General features: G+C 40.7%; 1 protein-coding gene across 1 annotated transcript; it reads left to right on the forward strand.

Annotated features, from left to right (window-relative positions):
* Window positions 1-8,385: 8,385 nt before the first annotated feature.
* Window positions 8,386-11,670, forward strand: CALHM1 (calcium homeostasis modulator 1). The gene is made up of 2 exons (XM_060767012.2): window positions 8,386-8,934; window positions 11,212-11,670. Exons 1-2 carry the CDS (start codon window positions 8,386-8,388, stop codon window positions 11,668-11,670), a joined length of 1,008 nt encoding a protein of 335 aa, XP_060622995.2.
* The last annotated feature ends 2,085 nt before the right edge of the window (window positions 11,671-13,755 follow it).

A 13,755-nucleotide genomic window follows, 5' to 3' on the forward strand; every position in this document is an offset into this window, starting at 1 on the left:
CACAATATCCTGACCATAAATTGAACAGAAGCCACACGTTACAAAGCAATTATTATAATGGCGAAAAAGTAGGTCACCCTAACTGAATTGTCACTGAAGTAGTCATGGTAGCAGTTCACCTCATGAAACGTATGTCAAGCTGCTCTTAAAGATGCAGGATAGATGGGCTGAGAAGAAAAAGAGACTGGCAACTTCCGAAAGGAGAGAGAGCATTCAGACAAAAGTATCAAAAACAGATTGAGTCATGGCCTGAATCCACCAATTGTTCCCAATTAGAGAAGGTCCACTGAATCAAAGAGGTTTAAGTGATTTACTTTCCGTTCACTAATTGATTCAATCCTTGTACTCTAGTTGGGACCTGGGCCCCCTGGTGGCGCAGCAGGTTAAACTGCTAAGCTGCTGAACTTGCTGACTGAAAGGTTGGTGGTTCAAATCCAGGGAGCGGGGTGAGCTCCTGCTGTTAGCCCCAGCTTCCGCCAACCTAGCAGTTCGGAAACATGCAAATGTGAGTAGATCAATAGGGACTGCTTCTGCAGGAAGATAACCAAGCTCCATGCAGTCATGCTGGCCACATGACCTTGGAGGCATCTACTGACAATGCTGGCTCTTCAGCTTAGAAATGGAGATGAGCGCCACCTCCCAGAGTCGGACACAAGTAGACTTAATGTCAGGGGAAACCTTTACCTTTACCTTAGTTGGGACTTGGCTCATTATAACACATCACTGATGAATGATGGACCATGGAAACATATATCATTACTATTTCCCTTTAATGACTATATCCTATGGCATTGTAGGATTTGTAGTTTGCTAAAGCGCTAGGGCTCCCTGGCTAAAAATCATAAATCTTATTCTACAGATCACAGGATTCCATAGGAAGGAGATATGGTAGTTGAAGTGGAATCATATTGCTGTCGGATTCTATGTAATAATCATTGGGGGGGAATCTAGTGTCCTAGTATCAAGATATAAAAACTAGTCGCATGTGAATCTCTCTTTTGTTCCATTTCTAGCCTTAACCAATTCAGAGAATTAAGCATATATTAAATGATCATAGCAGATTCTTGTGCAGAACAATGAAAGTAAGCCAACGCTGATCTTCTTGGCAACAGTGATATATCTGACTTTCTAGAGACAATTGTTCGACCCATGGGTGAAAAGGGAAAGTGATACTGTATGAGTAATATAAACACTTCTTCTTGTGTTAATAATAACTTCATTGCTTTTCTTTTCAAAAATAAAAATAAAGTGATAACATATCCTTCTTTATTTGTCTGTGCTTCTGTTTCCTTCTTCATCTGTTCTTTCTTTGTACTAGTGTTTATGCATGTATTTATGAAAATTAGCGATGTCTCACCTTGCAGATGATCTAGGTTCCTGTGGGAGTATATTACAGTTCGAATGTGGGAAATATTTCATAAACAGATTTTTTTTAAATTATAACATTGGTTCCAAAAAGCAACATAAAGGAATTTAAAGGAATAGAGAGCCTGATTAATCACGATGACCAACTTGAAATACTGGCAGAGTTTGTGGGGCATGACACAGGATGATGGGAGTTGTAGTCCATCTACATCTGGAGAGCCATGTGATTGCCCAAATAATATTCACTGGAGCAGAAGGAAGAATTTATTAGCTGGAGACCCATATGGAGTAACTTATGGAGAAGAAGTGGCAGCAATATCATAGACCACACAAAAAGAAATACATGGGACAGTATGCATGTAATAAATATAATAATAAACTTTATTTATACCCCGCCACCATCTCCCCCAACGGGGACTCAGGGTGGCTTACATGAGGCCAAGCCCGAACAACAGATTACAGCAAAATAAAGCCAAAACCCAAGCAACAAGCAACAACATCATAAAAACATAATTACATATGAATACATTAGCAATATGAAATTACAATAGTCACAATCACAGTGACAGTGGGTGGGCCACGTGCAGAATAAAATGTTAAAAAACTCGGGTGAGATAAAAGGAGAAGCAGGTTATTTGCAAAGGGGAGATAATAAAAAACGGGGTTGTGGAACCAAGCTTTCCCACGAGGGGGGGGACACACATGTACTACAGTGACAGAAATGTTGAGGGGAGCAGTAGTGTAAGGTTGTATACCTACTCACCAAAGACGCAGTGGAAGAGCCAGGTTTTAAGGTTCTTTTTAAAGGTTTCTAGGGTAGGGGCTTTCCTAATCTCTCAGGGTATTAAGTTCCACAGAGGAGAAAGCTCTCTCCCTTGCGCCCACAAGACAAGCTTGTGAAACTGGCAGGGGCGAAAGGAGGGCCACCCCCGAAGATGGGAAGGCCCGGGTTGGTTCATGGAGAGAGATACAGTCGAGAAAGTAACCGGGTCCCAAACCATCTAAGAATAATAGGTGTTCTCCTGCTGTGTAAGGTAATCATGAATTACTTTGTTCGTGAAAACTAGTTACCTTGGCCTCTGATCAAGATATCGTATGGACTTATCCCTGCTACATCCTTGGGATAGAGACAGACCTGCTCTTTCTAAAGGACAGTAGCTCAGCACTGGGGCAGGGAATATCTCAGGATTTCCTTGCCATTGGGAGAGGCTCCGTTACTTCATCTCCAAAACTAATCTTGAGCTTAGATAGAGGAAGACCTGCTCTTTCTGAAAGATAACAGCTCAGGGTTAGGGTAAAAGATCCCAGAATTTTTCTACCATTGGGGAAAAGTTAACTCGGTAACTGAAGGAAAAGGGAAAGAAAGAACATCTATATGGTTTCCTAAATTGACTGTTTGTGTTTGTAACTTCATCAAGCTGTGCCAAGTCTGTCAAGGACTTTGAAAAATAAATGTTCTGTTGATGTTCAATTCTGGACTGGCCTCAGTTGCTGAGAATCTGGAGCTTCTAAGAAAGGCACCCGCGGTTCGCCCAGATAAAGAGAGAAGCACATTTTAGTTTTAACTTCATAGTGTCTGGGTGTGATGGCACAGGAGCTCACCCTGTCCTGTGGATTCGAACCGCCAACTTTCTGATCAGCAAATTCAGCACCTCAACAGTTTAACCAAAGTATTCAGACCTCATCTATACAGGGCCCCAGGGAAAGCTTTCTACATGCATCTCGTTGCATTTAGTACTCTTAACCCACACACTGGCTCCTTGACATGTGAACTTAGCACTCAGATGATTCACAGTGCATGCAAGCACTCACAGCTTACATATAAAATGCAGCAAGTTATGACTGGGCATAGGAATGCGTACACACCATATAATGAAGGGTTTTCTGCATTGCCAATGTCCTAAATAAACCAGACCTCAGAAGTATAGAGCAAGATGGTCAAATTATCATGTGGGGGGGGGGGATAAAATGTGGACATTATTACATGAAGAAGTCTTGATGGTGAAGGCAGATGAATTTGAATATTATAGATTTTTGCTGCCTCTTTTTTCCCCTTTATGCAGAGAATGTCCTCATTGTGGCTGTAGCATTATTAATTAATATCATTATTATCACTGCCAGACAAGAATACACTTGTCATGCTTCCAAACCGCTTGTGCCTGGGATCCAACTCCAAGCATACACCAGCATGATCATACAAATGAATGTATTGTTAGCAAAACATTTTTTTAATCAGGTTTAAGAGGAGGCAATTTATCCTTTGATCCCTTTTTACATCTGTGCTTTGGCAGCTCTGAATTCATACATGAAAATAAAGATAACCGGATCACACCCGTATTTTCTCTCCATTGTGGATTTCTAAATTTTAACTGCAGCTTTTTAGAGAAAGCTTATTTGGAATGAATTCTCATATAACAAGGAGCTGTTCTAATGTAATTTTAGGCAGACACCCTCAAAAAGAGAGGAAAATGCAGAGATTAAAGATGCCGTCATCTTCCATATTTACCCTGAACTTCAATCTAATTGGCTATTTTCCTAAGTAGCCTGCTGCTGCTGGAATAATTTAATATACTGTAGATTTACTTTGCATGCTGGTTTCCATGAAAGGGTATTTTTAAATCCTTCCTGACAAAGCTGAAAGATACAAATGAAAGAGGAAGGAAAACATCAGTAAAACCATATCATCATGAATATATATGCAATTATTAATATTCCAAAAATCAAAGGGAGAGACCCAAATTCAAAATATTACTGGTCCCAAACATGTTAGATAAGAGATACTCAATCTGAAATAGTACTTTGATAGTCTCAACCTCAATGCTTTGTTAGGAATGCCACTGAATTTTGATAATTTTTTTCTTCTTGGAGCCAATCCTACCATTAGAAGGATCAAGAAGCTGAGTTGAGCAACTGCTTTGGGGTGCTATGCCAGTAATCTGTATCAGTGTCTGGCATTGAGAAGACACTTGAAGAGGTTTGGCAGTACAGGCGCATTCAGTTCTAAAATGAGAGAGATTTGGCACAATTTTCTTATCCTTCCTACAACAATTTCCCTGACTATGAATGCCATGCACTTTAATTGGGCAGGCATTGGTTCTTTCTATTGTCAAAGTGTTTCATGGCAGGAATCACTAGGTTGTTGTAGATTTTTCAGGCTATATGGCCATGTTCTAGTAGCATTATCTCTTGACGTTTCATCTGCATCTATGGCAGGTATCCTCCGAGGTTGTAAGGTTTGTTGGAAACTAGGAAAATTGGATTTATTTATCTGTGGAATGTTCAGGGTGGGAGAAAGAACTCTTGTCTGTTGGAGCTAGGCCACCTTGACTAGCATTTGATGGCCTGACAGTTTTTAGGTGGGGCTTGTTAGTGCCTGAAGGAATCCTTTGTCAAGAGGTGATTAGCTGTCCCTGATTGTTTCTTGTCTGGCGTTCCCCTGTGTTTGAGTGTTGTTCTTTATTTACTGTTATAATTTTAAAGTTTTTAAAATATTGGTAGCCAGAATTTCTTCATTTTCATTGTTTCTTCCTTTCTGTTGAAATTGTCTACATGCTTGTGGATTTTAATGGCTTCGCTGTATATTTATTTATTTATTTATTTACTTTACTTTACTTTACTTGTATAACGCAGTTTCTCAGCCCAACAGGCAACTCAACGCGGTTTACAACAAGGATAAAAAATCAATCAACGATATACAATTTAAAACCATAAAAGCATAATATACAATATTGACACAACAATGGACAACACAATGCATCTCATAACTAGAGTTGTGATCCAATCCGTCGTCCAAATTTCCATTCCTGTAATCATCACATTCATTGCACTGTTTAACCGAATGCCCGTTCAAACATCCAAGTTTTTAATCTTCTTCGGAACACCATTAGCGAGGGGGCTGATCTTACCTCCATAGGAAGGGCGTTCCACAGCCGGGGGGCCACCACAGAAAAGGCCCTGTCTCTCGTCCCCGCCAGCCGCACTGTGTAGTTGTTAGAATGATCCAGAATTTCTCAAATAATATGCTATGTCCAGGTTGGTTCATCAGGTGGTCTGCTATGCCTGACTTTTCTGATTGGATTAGTCTGTAGTGCCTTTCATGCTCCTTGATTTGTGTTTGGGCAATGCTGTGTTTGATGGTCCCTATGCTTGTCTACAGCTGTATGGTATACGGTAGAGTCCTGCTGAGGTGAGAGGGTCCCTCTTGTCCTTTGCTGAACATAGCATTTCTTGGATTTTCTTGGTGGATCTGTAGATAGTTTGTAGGTTGTGTTTCCTCATCAGCTTCCCTATGCGGTCAGTGGTTCCCTTGATGTATGGCAAGAACACTTTTCCTCTGGGTGGATCTTTGTCTTTACTCTTGTGGCTTGTTCTCGGTCTTGCAGCTCTTGCAAAATGACCATATAGCCTGAAAAACCTACAACAACCCATTGATTATTTTGTCTCTAAGAGTAAAAGTGAACACTGCCTCTAACTTGACACAAGCTCTTATCTGGTTTTGTCCAGGACAATTTCTGTACTTTAATTCCTCTTCCTCCTTCATTAGAGAACTGAAACAAAGGCAGGAGGCAGTCCTCACTGCTTGGTTGTCTCACTTCCCATTCCCCCATTGGTCCTCCGCCCAGGGCAATTTAATAACCATAGAAATGCCCCATGGCACTTAGAATCATAGAGTTGGAAGTGACCTCATGGATCATACAGTCCAACCCCCTGTTTAAAAGCCTCCAAAGAAGAAACCTCCACCACACTCAGGGGCAGAGAGTTCCACTGCTGAACAGCTCTTACAGTCAGGAAGTGCTTCATAATGTTAAGGTGTAATCTCCTTTCTTGTAGTTTGAAGCCATTGTTCCGTTTCCTAGTCTCCAGGGCAGCAGAAAACAAGCTTGCTCCTTTTTCCCTATGACTTCCTCTAACATACTTTTACATGGCTATCATGTCTCCTCTCAACCTTCTCTTCTTCAGGCTAAACATGCCCAGTTCTTTAAGCTGCTTCTCATAGGGCTTGTTCTCCAGACCCTTGATCATTTTAGTTGCCCTGCTCTGGACACAATCCAGCTTGTCAATATCTCTCTTCAATTGCGGTGCCCAGAATTGGACAGCTACCTAAGGGGAGATTTTGAATGAAGGGTGTGAGATCAGTAAGAACCTTGTACCCTCTCCAAAAATAGAACTTTGTGCCTATAGAACTCCAATAGAAGACTTCTGCAGATTCCATGGGCTACTAATAATTAATGAATAAGTCTTTGAACAAATCAAGCCTAAATTCTCACTAAAGGGGAATTGACTAAACTAAAGCTGCCTTGGGCATATCATAAGACAACATAACTCATTGGAAAAAACAATAATGCTTGATTTCAGGCTTGACAATGGGTCGGACACAGGTTAGGTCCGCTGTGTAGGATGACCAACATAGGTGTGTATTCCGTCTTCCAGGAGCATAGTTTGCATTACCTTTTAGTTGCATGGGATAGTGTTCTTTTGCATTTCCCCAGGGCTGCTCCAGACCCAGCAGCCCCCTGGAAGTTAAACAGTATCAGAGTCTGCAAAGCCAGACTGCAGGCCCTCTGCAGTTATTGGTTTAGAAAAGTATCTCTTTGGGTCTAGGGACCACCCTTTTTCCAGGGGATGAGATCTCCATTTTGGAATCTCCCCTGCCTCCTTCAGTAGAGAAAGAAAGCTTCAGATGTGCTGTTGGTCAGCTAGGTAGCTCTGAAAAAATCATTGTTAGTACGACTGAGTGATTGAGTTATATAGATAAAGAAGCTAATTGAGATAGATAGCAATTGAGATATAGATAGTAATTGAGTTATAGATAGCAATTGAGATATAGAAAAGTTATTGAATATTATTGAGCAGTACTTCATCTCCAAAGCTAACCTTTAGCTATAGATGGGGGGAAACCTGTTTGTTCTAACCATAGCAGCTCAGGGTTAGGGTGAAAGGTTCCCAGGATATTTTTTACCATTTGGGGAAGAGTTACCTCAGTAACTGAAGAAAAAAGAAAGAAAGATCATCTCTATGGTTTCACCAATTGACTGTTTTGTTTGTAACTTTGACAAGTTGTGCCAAGTCTGCAAGGACTTTGAGAAATAAATATTCTGTTTTGGTGTTCAAAACCTGTAGTAGCCTCAGTTGCTGGGAATCTCAAGCTTCTAAAGAAAGACCACCCAGACAAAGAGAGAAGCACATCTTAATTTTAATTTTATAGGATCTGGGTGTGACAGCACAGTGTGTGTCCTGGACTGGGCTTCTCAGAAGCTTTTCATACCATTGGCCATGATATTGTTCTTCATCTCCTCATTTACATAATGCAGCCCTTCTCAGAATATCAGGCAGATAATTAAGAAAAAAAACACCAACAAACAAAAAAAAATGGGCATTACTGGAGAAGCACAAAGTCTTTATTATTAAGGATATCTTCTTCTAAACAGGTTGTACCTACACTGATCTTTGCATAGGTGTTTTCCTTTCTTTCCAGCTAAAACTACAAAGGTGGGGCCCAGCTTTCTCCTGTTTTTCATGGGAGGAGCGTGTGGCATTTGCAAAGGCATTCAGTGAAAATAGTGGAATCTCTTCCTTGTCACAAATTAAGAGTGCCTGCAGAGATTTTAAAGGATTTCTCATTACTCTTCTTCCACAAATACATGGCATCAAGAGCATTGATGGTGAAAGAAATTATATCTATGAAGGAAGAAGGATTACTTTTATTAAACCAAGACCTACCTGGCAATGGCACCCAATTGGCTTTTCAGAAGAGGAAATAGACTTCAATCCAGGTCAACAGAAGAGGAGAGATTCAGTCATAAGGTAAAGATAATCAAGCCATTTGTTTTTGGTGATGAGAAGGGAAATACAGTTTCTAAGCCATGGGGACACTGCTGTTAAACCAGATTATATAAAAATATACAATATCAAGGTACAATGGACTTTCTTTAACTAGCACGCTGCACCACAAGAAATAAAAAGGGGGCAAGACCTCTGATTTTCTCCTTATCAGAGAGTGCTCATAAAGCAACAAAGAAGATGGATAAATTTCGAATGATCTTCCAATTCCTCCAGTCCAACCAGGAATCATTCATGAATGGCATATGTGGCATTATGGCTCTTGCCAGTGCCCAAATATATGTGGCTTTTGATTTCACCTGCCCTTGCCTACCAGGTTATAACATAGCCTATGGGATGGGTATCCTGGTTGTGCCACCCCTAGTGTTGTTTTTACTGGGCTTTGTGATGAATAACAATGTCTCCATGCTGGCTGAAGAATGGAGAAGGCCCATAGGGAAGCGACAGAAGGATCCATCCGTTTTGCGTTACATGTTCTGCTCCATGGCACAGAGGGCTATGATTGCCCCTGCTGTTTGGATTTCAGTCACACTGTTGCATGGGGAATGCTTTATATGTGCCTTCAGCACTACTGTACCCATAGAGAAGCTGGGAAACGACAGCTATAGGCTCCTGCCTGAGAAAGAGATAAGGAAAATTCTGGCTCGGATACCCTGCAAAGACATTTACAATGGACAAGAACTTATAGCCAAAGAAGTCGCAACCAGGTATCTACGCTGTATCTCCCAGGTAAGAAAAAAACACTTTTTCAGGAGCAGGCTTAATGTAGTTTTTCCTAAGAAGCTGCTGTCATGTTGTATGGCCTCTGTATCTCTGGGATTAATAACCCCAGTTTCATTTATCCACATCTGACACATAAGCAATTTCTAGGTCAATGTATTGTCAAAGGCTTTCATGGCCGGAATCACTGGGTTGTTGTAGGTTTTTTTGGGCTATATGGCCATGTACTAGAGGCATTCTCTCCTGACATTTCACCTGCATCTATGACAAGCATCCTCACTATCTCACCTCACTACCTCTGAGGATGCTTGCCATAGATGCAGGACTTGTATATAGCCCGAAAAAACCTACAACAACCCCATTTCTAGGTCATTCAGTATGACTCCATATTTTTGGAGCCAAAGTTCTTCATGCCAAGAGGATTCAATCTTATCCATAATTTTGTGTATACGCACACAAAATCCCCATTGGTACAGGGGTTGAACTGTACTTAATTCTAGATAATGGAAGAGAGGTGGAAAAGACGTCTCAGCCAAGCTCATATTTGTTGTAAGAATTTTTTATACACTGCAAGCACTCCAAATATTCCTATCAAAGTAACACAAAAGTACAGCTCTTGTCCTCATCTTTTAGAGATTCTGTTTCATACAAATTTTAATGGTGTAACTATACGCATATCCTCATTCTTATGCTGCAGGGACTGTTTATTGCTCCCTTTAATCCCAGTGCATGTGTAATCACTCTAGCCAGAGTTTAAGTGGCTATACAGTTAGAGACTTTCTATACATTAGTTCTGCATTAAGCAAAATGCAATGCTTAATTCCTTATTGTAATCATGATTACTTGTGTTGTTTTCAACAATCATAAAATTCTAAAAGAAATATGAAAGAAAGAATGAACTCTTGTGATTAAACTTTTCTTGCAACTCCTAAGATTAAAGTACACCTGTTTCAAAATGACCCTGCCGTATTCATTTGCTATACAAATGAAGTCAAATAGACTAAGTGACCCCAACCTAAATTAGACAGGTAGGTCAAAACAGTTCCTTCCTGTTGTTTTCTGTGTTCTCTGCCTCTCATATAGAATGCAAATTCACTGTGTGTTTTTTAGCTGAGAACTATTTGAAAGTCACTTTTAAAAATCTGATTTGATCACTTGTGTTCTCCTCAATCCAGTGCTGCCACCATTCTGTTTCTATTGGCATTGCCTGGCACTATGGATTTCAATCTTTCTCATGCTCTGTGTTACTTGGCTTTTGCAACAATGAAGAATTGCGCGGTGGCGAAATGGGTTAAACCCTTGTACAGGCTGAACTGCTGACCTGAAGGTCGGCAGTTTGAATCCACAAGATGGGGTGAGTTCCTGTCTGTCACCGCCATCTACCCATGCCAGGATATGAGAGAAGCCTCCCACAGGATGGTAACACATCTGGGTGTCTCCTAGACATATAGCCAATTCTCTCAGACCAGAAACAACTTTCAGTTTCTCAAGTCGCTTCTGACATGATAAAAAATGCATTAATTGGCATAAATGTAAATTTAAACAAATGCATTCTACCTCAATGTATTAATTGGGGGGGGGGGGGTTCCCCATGTGTTTAGTACTGCAGGTAATAAATCATTTTTAAAACATTCCAAAATAACTTATGACTTCTGAGTAATATTGAAGCCACACATTCTTTAAATATTTCTGATTTATCATGACCCTAAGATGGGGATTTCTTGACCAGATTTGTTTGGGTTGAGGGCTGCCTTTGCCTTCTTCAGCACCTGAAAAAAATATGACTTGCTTTGTAGGCTTCCACAGCCAAGTGGGGATTGGAACCTTGGTTCCAAAATCATAGTCCAATGCTCAAATCACCACATTGCAACATTATGCAACTATCCTGTTATTCTTTTACAAACTGAAAAAAGCCAACTCTCCCAACTGCTTGCTATCAAATGCCTGGAAGATGATAAAATATTAATCTATTGTGGAAAATGTTGTGACACCAGGATCAGGCTTGTTTCATTGAGCACAGAATTCCATAGGCAGAGGGCATAACCAAAACAAAATGGTCCCTTATTACCATCCTCTGATCCGTTCTTGGAGAACATACTTCTTCTTTTCAGGATGTGGACAGACTTTCATTTCAGGATGTGGACAGGTTAATAATGAGAATAATCTAGTACTGTGACCTGAAAGCCATGAAGTTTAAAACTAGCAGATTCCTCTCTATGCACACATACACATGAACCTCAGAGCACCAGTGTGATACATTATGACTGCTTTGGTTTTCTCATGCAGGCAATGGGCTGGTCTTTCGTGTTGCTGATGACCTTGTTGGCATTCCTTGTCCGATCCTTACGTCCCTGCTTTACCCAAGCAGCCTTCCTGAAGAGCAAGTATTGGTCCCACTATATCGACATTGAGCGCAAGCTCTTTGATGAGACCTGCACAGAGCATGCTAAAAGTTTTGCCAAGGTTTGTATCCAGCAGTTCTTTGAGGGCATGAACAAGGACCTGATCATGGGCCATACACACATTCCTGAGAAGACACCTTCAGAAGCTGAAGACGAGAAGGAAAAATTGCGGGGTATCATGGATCAAGGGACTATGAACAGACTTCTGAAGAACTGGCACAAGTGTAAACCCCCTTTGTGCCTCAACCAAGAGGTGGTCCAGAATGGGAATTGTTGGACTGGAGAAATCACACGTCCGCACCTGCCTAGGAGAGAGTATGTCACCTATTATAGCAAAGTCTAAGGATGAGTTGGATGCAAACAAACAAGTCATCTCTCATTAGAGAAAGACCTTGTCTGAACCTGCCATCAAACTCCTTTAAGTATTCAACTGTTATAAACATAGCATCCAAAATACTTGTCCAGAAGTGTGTTTGACTTTTCTGTGGGGCAGAACAGAGTTAAGGTTGCTAGCTTCATGCAGAAGCAATTAACATAGTGTTGCGCACCTTTGTTGGTTTGGGAGGAAAGGAGTGGTCCAGGTGAGGATGACATCGTCAATTCAGTGGCTTTTGTGTATAACCAGGATAACAAAAAACAGATGGGCGTTTCTTCTATGGCACTGTTCATAGACTCCTTGTTGCTTTTGGTCAGAGGTTTCTTCTCTGTTAAACTTCAAAGAATTGTGCGTTTTTTTCTCAGCAGGAGGTGATGTCAAATTTCATACAAGGAGCACCTGCTAAGTCCTTAATGAGTGTAAAGATGTTTTTTTCCTAAGAGAATACATGATAGCCATGTATTTAATATGAAAGGACATTATAAGGAAGAGGGAGCAGGCTTGTTTTCTGCTGCCCTGGAAACTAGAACTCAGAGCAATGGGTTTAAATTACAAGAAAGGAGATGCCACATGAACATTAGCGAGAACTTCTTAACTGTAAGAGCAGTTCAGCAGTGGAACTCTCTGCCTCAGAGTGTAGTGGAAGCTCTTTCTTTGGGGGCCTTTAAACTGAGGCTGTCAGGGATGGTGCTTTTCCTGCATGACAGGAGGTTGGACTAGATGACCCATATGGTGTTTTCCAGCTCTATGATTCTATGATTGTAAGATACTAAATCAGAAATATTAATACAGGATCCTTGGTATCCACTGTATTTTAGCTCTCGAACCAACCATGGATATCAAAACCCATGGATGCTCAAGTTTCATTACAGGTTACAACATCTCTAAAACACACACAACCATTTATAAGCATTCTACAAAATACACATATTAAATCATATTTTTACAAAAGATATATTAAAATGCACAGAACAAAGATTAAACATAAGACTCAAGTTTAAAATCCACAATTAAAACTGTCTGGGTAGGACTGCCGGAAAAGATGGGTCTTTAGATGTTTTTAAAATGCTGACAATTCATTTAGCAGGTCAATCCACAACTGAGTTCTGTCAGACTGGAGTAGCTCCCCCCCCCCCCCCCCCCGAGGACCTAAGTGTTCAGGGCAGATTGTATGGCAGAAGGAAATCCTGTAGGTAATCTGGACCCACAAATATCAGAACCAACATCTTGTGCTTTACCAAAGCTAATAATAAGCACTCCTGACTGTAACATCTACCTGGGCTGACATTTCGAGAGATAGATCCAGGAGCACTCAAGCTCTGAACACAGTCTTTCAAGTGGGGTGTAACCCCATACAGGACTTGTTGACATATCTCCATCCCCAAATTAGGACTTTGATGGCAAGCAACTCTGTTTGGTCTGGATTCAGTTTCAATTTGTTTATCTGCATCCATCCCATTACCTCTTCCAGGCATTTGTTCAAGGGAGACAAGCTATCCTTAGCTGAGGCTGTTTTGAAGGAATGGAGAAATATATTTGGTTGTCATCAGCATACTTATAGCACCCTGCCCTGAGTTTACAGATGATTTTTCCCAGCAGCTTCATGTAAATATTAAAAAGCATTGGTGATATAATGGCACCTTGTAAAGTGGTGTCCTTTATATAAAATGGCAAAGTCAGGGTTTGCTCTTTGGATATTTTGAAAAATATTTCCAAGCTCTGGATAGTGGAGGAACAACTGTATATGTTAACAGACAAATATCATTGGTAGCAAAATGAAACTTGTACTTTCAAAAACATTCCAGGTGCAAACCAGTATCTCAATGACACTAGAGGGCACTGTGAATCAGCAAGAGATTCCGAACTATATTTAGCAAACATTGATCTTTCTTTTATATAAAATGCATTTATTTTATCACATGCTTAGATAAAAATGATTTGGAGTAAGAAAATGTGCTTAGAATAGAGAAAAGCGGATGTACGACCTCATCGGATGGGTTTTTCCCCTGTCCTAGCACGCTTCCAGCACGCTACTGGAACAGAGTCTGCCCG

This window comes from Anolis sagrei, chromosome 3, assembly GCF_037176765.1.
Source record: "Anolis sagrei isolate rAnoSag1 chromosome 3, rAnoSag1.mat, whole genome shotgun sequence".
In the NCBI taxonomy this organism is placed as follows: domain Eukaryota; kingdom Metazoa; phylum Chordata; class Lepidosauria; order Squamata; family Dactyloidae; genus Anolis; species Anolis sagrei.